General features: G+C 43.7%; 1 protein-coding gene across 2 annotated transcripts in view; it reads right to left on the bottom strand.

Annotated features, from left to right (window-relative positions):
* Slc23a2 (solute carrier family 23 member 2) overlaps positions 1-9448 on the bottom strand; it is a 102665-nt gene that overhangs the window by 43610 nt on the left and 49607 nt on the right. For both annotated transcript variants that reach the window (XM_026788461.1, XM_005365565.3), the window contains exons 2-3: positions 6745-6979; positions 1449-1547 (exon numbers count right to left, since the gene is read on the bottom strand). In XM_026788461.1, the coding sequence (XP_026644262.1) occupies positions 1449-1547; positions 6745-6852 (207 nt within the window). In that variant the 5' untranslated portion in view covers positions 6853-6979. The remainder of the gene's footprint in view (positions 1-1448; positions 1548-6744; positions 6980-9448) is intronic.

Below are 9448 nucleotides of genomic sequence, written 5' to 3'. Positions count from 1 at the left end.
CACACACACAGATTCTGGATCATGAGAGTTTAAAATAGGGTTTCTCTGTGTGGCCTTGGTGCCTGTCCTGGACTGGCTCTTAAAGGCGAGCACCATCACAGTCTGGCTGAGAACTGTGCTCCTGAAGTACACTGTGGGACCCTGCTTGTCCCCACCCCGCTTCTACTTTCTGGTTCAGGATGTGTGAGCCCTTGCTCTTATGTACCACCTGCCCTGAAGAGCCATCGTTGGCAATGCCCTGGGGTTGCCCATCTTCCACATCCAGACGTTTTAAGCCAGGATATAACTCTCTTTACTTCATTGAGAAATCTGTGTCAAGCATTTTGTTACAGTCATGTAAATACAAAATTATACAAACATGGTTGTGGTAATATTTTGTTTTTAGAATGGCTGCAAAACCAGGCAGGACAGAAAGTTCCATCTACATATCGTCACTCAATTTTTAAAAAGAAAAAAAAAATAATGAACAAGCACAATGGCAATAACTTTATATATGTGTGTCTGTCTGTCTAATCATATACATGTATGCATATGTGTGTATATATATATATATGCAAACCCAAGTATACATCTATGATGTGGGATTCCTTCTCTATGCTGTGAATATGTGCTGCTTTTATTGGATGGTGAATAAAGTTGCTTTGGCCTAAGGCAGGGCAAAATATAGCTAGGAGGGAAATCCAAGCAGATATACAGGTGAAAACGGGCAGAGTTGAGAGACACCAGCAGCCACCCAAGGAGCAGAATGCCAGAGTAAACATGGTAAGCCATGTGGTGATACACAGATGAAATAAAATTGAGTTAATTTATAAACTTTGTATTAGAAAATTTATAATAAAATTAATAAAAATGAGTTAATTTAAATATATAAGAGTTAGCTAGTAATAAGCCTGAACTATTGGTCAATCATTTATAGTAATATTAAGTCTCAGAATGCGGGATCAGGAAGGATGAAAAGCTTCTGTTCACACATCTATACACACACATATACATACATACATACATACATACATACATACATACATACATACATACTTGCTTTTGAATGTCACATTGGTAGCTGAACGTTTTGGATTTCAGATATTCATCTTAGGCACACTTACCTTTTATTGCTATTTAGAAATGAAAGCTGACACCCAGAGAATCATGGTCATTTCCTTAGAGTCTGAGTCACCTCTGTAATCAGACTTGACTTTCAGTCCTCAAGTTCTTAACCACTGTTCTCAGACATTCTGGCGGAGGCTTGAAAAATGCCTAGATAATGACTCTTATAGCTTTTTAACCTTAACTGCTACTAAGATAATTAAAACCTAGCAATTATGACTCTTCCATTACAAAACAGACGTGCAGACTACCCCCTCACACAGAGCTACACTGTCCCAAACCAGAGACATCCTTGGCCCTGCAGAAACATGGGTCAGGCAGTAGGAAGGGCTGAGCACGGGTACCTTCTCTGCGATGCCATTCTCCGTGGTGTAGATTGCCATGAGCTCAGTGTCTTCATTGTCCTGCTCTCCACTGGACGTGGCACCACCGTTGATCACCACCTGAGGAGAACGGCACCACTGAAAGGCTGTTTCGGCACTTGCCGCTTCACTGTAGGCAAATGTGTTTTTTCCAGAAGGCCTCTCATAATTCTTTTAAGAGCCCTAAAATACATTTTAATATCACAACAGCAAAGTCTGTTTTTTCTTAAACAAAACTCCAATGTGTATATGGGCTTTATTAAATGGGGAAATGTGCTATGCCCCATAGGTGGAGCTGGGAGAGCCAGAGCCCAGCGGGGAAACATTCCAAAGAAACCTCTAGCCATAGGATCAACAACACCCTCCAGGACAAGGGAGGTGACTGGATAAGCCCGTGTTGCAATGTGGGTGACCAGGTTGCTGCTGAGTGGTGGTGTCTAAGTTACTTTGGTTAAGATAGCTTCTTCAGGAGTCAAAGCAACTGCAAGTCTGCTCTAGAAAGAGGAAAAGTTAGCTCAGAAGAGCAGGCTTTGCACCTCACCTGGGCAGCATGACAGAGCCAATCCTGTTGGCAGAGGTGTGAGTGAACCAGAACCGAAGCTGTGAGCATGGGAGAGTTGTCCCCATTATTCACCTGTTGTGTGGGGACACAGGCGGGACAGAGACACCCCCCCCCATCAACACCTGAGGCAGGTGGGAGAGCTGGCCCTGAGGTCACAAGAGTAGGGGAGCTGCAACACTTGAGAACACAGGCCCTGAGGTCACAAGAGTGGTTTGCAATGAACCTTGCAAATATAAAGGTGTTTGGATAAAAGGGGGGGGGGGAGGAAGTGTTGCAGTCAGAGGACTAAAACTAAGCAGCCTGATATGTGTAATTGCTTGGTCACTGGTAGGTAGGAGGACCTACCCATCCTGAAATGAATTCAATGGAGGTCTAGCCCCACGCTATGCCTCCTTTGGTGAAAAACAGTATGATTTATCTGATTAGAAACAAGAAACGAAGTATTTTCATTCCTTAACCAAGTGGTTCCATTCCTAGAAATCACTAAAGATACAATACTGAAAAAAGAGGCTTTAATCCCAAGAAACTGAGATAGATAGATAGATAGATAGATAGATAGATAGATAGATAGATAGATAGATAGATAGATAGATAAAGACTGGACTGCAATGTGAAGAAGAGGATGGGATGGGATGGGATGGGATGGGATGGGATGGGATGGGATGGGATGGGATGGGGAGGAAGTGTGGGGAGGTTCTGGGAGAGCTGAAAGGTGGTCAGGAAGTTGACTATACTTGTCTGGGCTACACAGCAGGATGAAAACGTTGGATGAGGCAGGGGGAAAAGGAGGAAGGAGAGGAAAGAAACTTTGAAGCTAACATACTAACACAAGAAAAATATCCAAAAAATCTATAATAGTATCAGCACACAAGCCAAAATTTAAAACAGACAACAATAACAACATACTCCCAAACATTACCAGGGGTTGTGATTAATCAGAAGGCCATTTTACACTCCTTTTCCTTCACTGCACTTTGGTAGTTTCCTATATGAACAGAAGTTCTTTGTTCAAGAAGGAGTCGTGAAAAAGACTAGAGTTAAGCAACAGTGGGCCTAAAGTTTCTGGGACTGAGGAATTCCAGAGGGATTTCCAATACACTTGCTTTTGTGTCTAAGGAAACTGAGCCAGGAAACAATTAAATTTCTCATTTGAAAGCAAGTTTTAAAGTCCATGTTTTAAAGTCTGCCAAAGATCTTAATTAACACACTGCAACAGAACAGAATTTTTTTTAGTACTTTAAGCAAAGGTCTGCTTTAAAAGTATTTCTATCCAGGTACAGTGGTGCATACCTACAATCCCTCAGAAGGCTGAGGCAGAAGGTCAAACCAGACCAGTGCAAGACCCTACCCAGAAAACAAAAACAAACAACAGACAGAATTCCACATCACACCACAGCTTCTCTGAACACCTGGGTTTGTGGCATTGGTTTGCCTGCACTGGCTACAGCAATATCCATGTTCCCAGTCAAATTCAAGTCTGCACTTGAGGCAGCTACAGCATTCCCACTGCAGCACAGCAACACTGCGGCACTCAGCCCCCACGCAGCCCAGGGGAACACACAGGCAACATGAACCTTCCTAACGTAACACCAAGTGACTCCATCAGAGAAACCAGAGTCTGCAGTAGAAAAAGCCATGGGCAAGGCCGCCCCGCTCCTTGGGTACCTCTTAGGGAACAAGGGTGTTGGAACTGGCTGGACATGGTAGTTACACAACACTGTGAATATATCATATGTCTCTGACAACTTTATTTCAAACTTTGTTATACAAACTGTACCTCAAAAAAAAATTTTTGAGAAAGGGTCTCAAAATGTAGCCCATGCTAGCCTCCTGACCCTCTCTAGCCTTGGCCTCCTAAGCCAAGGAAAGTAGTGCGACTACAGTCAACCTCAATAAATTTTAAGATCTGACATGATACCAAAACCAACAGATTTTAGCAAGAGTTCACAATCACAACTGCTTTCTAGTCATATACACATGGCAGATGCTCCTTGAACTAAATGAAAGCTCAGATACTTATTTAACAGATCCTAGCTGTGTCCCAGACAAACAAGATTCAGCCCTGATACTCTACAGGAGATCCATCCAGAGCGGGTGCCAGGTGCCAGGCTAAGGAATTCTCAGTCACTCCAGCGACAGCGGAGGGTGGACAGGCTGGCTAACGCCAAAAGGCAGCAGCAGGAGCTGAGGTAGGCAGGGGCAGATGGAGGATTAACAATGGTCTGGACATAACCGTCCCACTGAATGAAGCACAAGGGTACAGACTGATGCTCTGAGGTAGATGGGGGCTTTGTGATGAGTACAACTCCAGACCAGATACTGGGACAGAAGATGTCTTAGCATACACATGGCTCTGGGCCACATACTGGGGAAGATGATGTCTTAGCATATGCATGGCTCTGGACCAGATTGTCGGGCAGAGGATGTCTTAGCATATATACAGCTCTGGGCCAGATGCTAGGGTAGAAGATGTCTTAGCATACACATGGCTCTTGGTTAGACAACTTAACACCCAAAAGAGAAAGAAAATCATATGTTAAAACCAGTTCTTCATGACAAGTACTGAGGGTGTGTGAGTGTATGTGTCTGTTTGTGTACAAGTGTGTGTGTGTTGTGTGTGTGTGTTTAAGGAACAAAGATTAAAAAACATTGATAATTGTGTAACATTTTCACTTTGTGACCTTCTGAACACAATTTTATCAAAGAAACCGAACAGTCTTAGAATGCTCTTTAAAACTTAGAAGACTTGGTTTTGATGTGCACTATTAACATGTCTTGTAGGGTGCTGAAGAGATGGCTCTGAGCAGAGCCGAAATTGAGCTAGATGTGGACAGTGGGGTGCAGCCACAGCAAGGATGACTTGAAGGGGTAGATAGGGAATCTGGGCGCACTGGTTCCACATCACTGAGACGAGAAACACAAACGTAAGTACAATTCCCAGCACCCATATGGTGATAAAACCCACTCTAACTGCTGTCCAGGGGCTCCAATGCCGTCTTCTGGCCTCTGCAGGCACTGCATGCATGTGGTACACAGACAAGTAGGCAAAGCACCCATACATATAAAATAGAGGTTTAAAAGAAGAAAAAGAAAAACAGTTGTTTGTGGTTCTGACCCAAGTTTCAGGGGCTGTGTCTGGTGATGGCTGTTCTGCCTACAGAGTCTGGGAGCTATGGAGAACAGCTCACGATGAAAGATAGGGAATGGACCAGAGACTAGCTAAGCTGGCTTTCATAGCCAACCCGCTCATTAATCTCTTAATCACATTCACGCATGTGGGGCTTAAGGGCTTGGTAGGCGCCAGACAGGCACTAGTTACCTTAGTGCCATTCATCCCTTTTTATGCAAGGGCTGGGACACAACACGATTTCACTACGGGGCCAGGAGGAGCTATGCATAGGTAGTCTTACAAGACAGGTGAGATACAACTCAGTGCAGCTGCAGGAGCACTTGAGGGGACCAGGGCTCAGATGTTCCAGAGACCATGATTCCTGGGGCCTGGGAGCTTCAGGCTGTAATATCAGCTACTCCACGTGGTCTTGTTTGAATGTGGCCACCAGGTACTGCAGAGGACTGTACAAGACTGTAGAATAGAGGCTTTAAGACAAAATCCCAGAATGGAATGGGCAAGATGAGCAAGAAATCTCAATACTAGTTGAGGAGCTATTGGCATGTGACAGACTCAGGGATAGGAGAGTCTGCTTCCTTTAGTGATATGAACCCTGGAAGGTCAGCCACACAGCAGTGCGGTCTCAACTCCCAACATGAACTGGACTTGCTGGGAAAAGAAAAGAAAAGAAAAAAGAAGAAATCTCAAGATTGGGTAGGAAGGGATACAGGACTTAGGGTAAGAGGGAAGAATGTAGTCAAATTACATTGTATGAGATTCTCAACCAAAAAGAAAAAAGGAAGAAAAGGATGGGGAGGGGAAGGGAAGAAGGGAGGGAAGGAGGCAGAGGTAAAGAATCGAGGTTTTGCTGCATCAGTCAACTTTAAGGACTGTTAGGTCTGAACTACGTCTTTGAAATATCGTAATATAGGATTCCAATAGTATCTCTCCCGCCTGTGAATTGAGAAGTTGGATTACAAGTTACTTCCTAACAGGACAGTTTTTGCTGTGGGACAACAGTTTTACCCTTTAAAGATTTGTTTCTTGTACTTGTTTAATAAAATGCTGATTGGCCAGTAGCCAGAAAAGAAATATAGGTGGGTCAACCAAGCAGGAAATAGAGGCGGGGCAGGGAGAACAGGAGAATTCTGGGAGGAGGAAAGTTCAGTCTACAGTCATCATCCAGACACAGAGGAAGCAAGATGTGACTGCCTCACTGAAAAATGTACCAAGCCACATGGCTAACACAGACAAGTATTATGGGCTAATGTAAGTTATAAGAGTTAATAAGAAGCCTGAGCTAATAGGACAATCAGTTTTGTAGATCTCTGTGTGTTTCTTTGGGACTGAATGACTGTAGGAATGGGGAGACAGAAATCTCAGTCAACAAGTTTTAAAACATCAATAGGAGTATATACTTCCTTCCTGGGTTAACTCAACCAAGCAGGTACCCTGAGGCTGGCTGAGAATACAGCCAATGCTGGGTTGTCTCAAAGATATAAGAGGCAGTTGATTTTCAATGCCACAATGTTCACTGAAAACACAGATGTTAAAGTCTACCCTACATCTACTGCCAAGAGAAACTAGAAGGCAAGAGATACCCTTACCGGGAGAGTGAAGAAATTTGGGTGCTTTGCATCCTCTTCATATTTGCCTTCCGTGGAACCCCCAGCCTCCGCTGATTTGGAGGTCGTGTTCTTGCCAATGCCCATCATTAAGAAAGTTGAGCAACCGATAAAACTGCAGTGAAGGCTTATTCAAGCCAGGAGCTCAAGCAGAGGCAGCTCTTCAGCACCTGGAGCACGGGATTCTCAGACAGAGATTACTGTCATTTCTTATCACCTGCAAGAGACAGCGCAAGAAAGTCAGAAGACAGTGACCCAGCATCAGACTTGCTACACAAAAGCAGTCCAAACAGCTGACAAGATACCACCACTGCTTGTCAAGAACCCACCCGCTTCACCTACAGTCAACCACCTGTTGAAAAAAGGAGCACAAATATGGTGTAAAAAATATAGAACATAGGACGAAGACAACAGCTAAGGTAGACCTCTGCCGTGCACTGACCAAGCTTCCTGACAGAACATCTCCAGTGCTGAAATGTTCTGTACCTGCCCTGTCTAGCAGAAACCACTAGTCACCTGGCAGTTAAAAAGTGCCTTGTACTGACACAGAAGTGAATTGTAATTAAAATTTAAGATAATGCAAATATAATCAATTTGTCATGAATGGCAACACGACTTAAGTAATTCTAAATTCCCTATATATGTCCCAGAGAAGGCAGAAGGCATTCAACATCCAATAAGAGACAGATCCCTAGAATTAAGTGACTATGCAGAAGCCAAGAAAGGCGGCACCAGGATGAGTTCTTAACTGATTACAACACCAAAAATAAGGAAATCAAAGCATGCAGGCTCAGCCACTTATAGCATAAGCCTAAAAGGAAGCCCAGATCTTTCTCCAAAAATAGGAGGTAACACAAGAGATGGGAAGGGAAAGATCACCACTACCAAATCCAAGGTGGATATGAAAGTTTGAAAAGTATAAGAGATCACATTCAATAAAGAAACATCCAACATTCCAAACTAAAATAAAACTAAGAAAAATTCAAAATCAGGAAGCTCCTCCAACAATCATATGCAGGCAAGTTTTTAAAAGAGAAAAAAATTAAAATAATTTCAAACCACATAGCATAACCTGGACAACACAACTAATCCACCCTGGATTAACGAACATTTGGAAAACTTGTCTTCAGAAATGAGAAAGCACAAAGGATACAAGGGCTGGCACATGTCCAGTAAAACATGTCTAGGTATGCCAGGCTTTTTATAAAGAAAAGAGTGATTCAAGCAGGCAGGAGTGGGGCGGGGGAGTGATGTCAGATCTGCCCTCCAAAAGGAAAAAAAAAGTAAGCAAACTAAAGGGTGTATAGAATGCAAATTGGGAGCTTCCTTTTCAGCAATTTCTCATTTGGACTGGGTTGGGGACAAGGGCACACGAGAACAAGATGTGAAAGTTGAGCACTCAGCAGTCTTGAGAGTCCAAAGGAAAACAAAACACTCAGCTTGTTTTAAACCTTGTATGTATGGGTATTCTACCTTCATGTATGTCTCTGCACTGTGTGCGTGCCTGGTGCCTGGAGACCCAAAGAGGCCATCAAACCCCTGTTTGTTGGCAACTGTGTGAGTGCTGGGAAGGGAACCTGCGCTCTTAACCACTGAGCCATCTCCCAATCCCAAGTTGCATTCTTGAACAGAGAGAATCCAAGACACCCACCAAATCTTTCTGAAGTAGCTACTCATTTACATCCTTATCATACCCACATCTACTTAAAATAGTACTTCTCAACAGGACTGACTGCACTCCAATGGCAATATTTGTATTTGGCCACAAGTGGGAGAGCTGGTTAGGAGGAGGCAGCAGTGCTGAGCAACAACCTCTAAAACACAAACCAGGTTCTGAGGAAGGTTTGGGGAACACGGACCACAAAAGAATGTGGGGCCAGGCAGTGGTGGCGCATGCCTTTAATCCCAGCACTTGGAAGGCAGAGACAGGTGAGTTCTGTGAATTCGAGGACAGCCTGATCTATAGAGCGAGTTTCAGGACAATCTCCAAAGCTACAGAGAAACCTTGTCTTTAAAAAATAAAAACAAACAAACAAAATGAATATGGACAGAAGAGGCAGACAATGAAGTCCCAAAAAACAGATCTCCACAAGGCTCACAGAGACCGCTACAAGATTGGAAACCCTGAACCAAGGTGAGAGGAGTGACTTCACCAACACAGGATGTACTTTGCTTGGGAAACGCCAAGGACTGGAAGCAAACGCAGCAGGTGAAAGGGGAGGGACAAGGACAGAGGGAAATTTAGGGACTTGTTCAAACTTGTGCTCACACAGGGCTGGAGAGATGGCTCAGTAGTTAGGTTAAGAGTGCCTATTACTCTTAGAAACCTGGGTTTTGTTCCCAGCTCTCAGTTCCTGTGACTCCCACTTCAAGAGAATCCAATGCCCTCCTTGGACCTCTGCAAGCACTGCACTCAAGTACACAAGCCCACACTCAGATACACATAATTAAAAATAAAAATAAAGGCCAGATGTGGTGGTGCACACCTTTAATCCCAACACTCCAGCACTCTGGAGGCAGAGGCATGCAGATCTCTGTGAGTTCAAGACCAGCCTAACGTACATAGTGAGTTCCAGGACAGCCAAGGATATATAGACAGACCCTATCTCAAAAATAATACTATTATTATTTATAAATAAAAAGTCTGAAAAACTCTATTAAAAAATTGTGGGTGCTAGGCTGGGCG

Source organism: Microtus ochrogaster, unplaced genomic scaffold (assembly GCF_000317375.1).
Source record: "Microtus ochrogaster isolate Prairie Vole_2 unplaced genomic scaffold, MicOch1.0 UNK3, whole genome shotgun sequence".
NCBI lineage: Eukaryota > Metazoa > Chordata > Mammalia > Rodentia > Cricetidae > Microtus > Microtus ochrogaster.
Note: the sequence above shows the minus strand (reverse complement) of the source record. Positions and strands in the feature narration are given on the sequence as shown.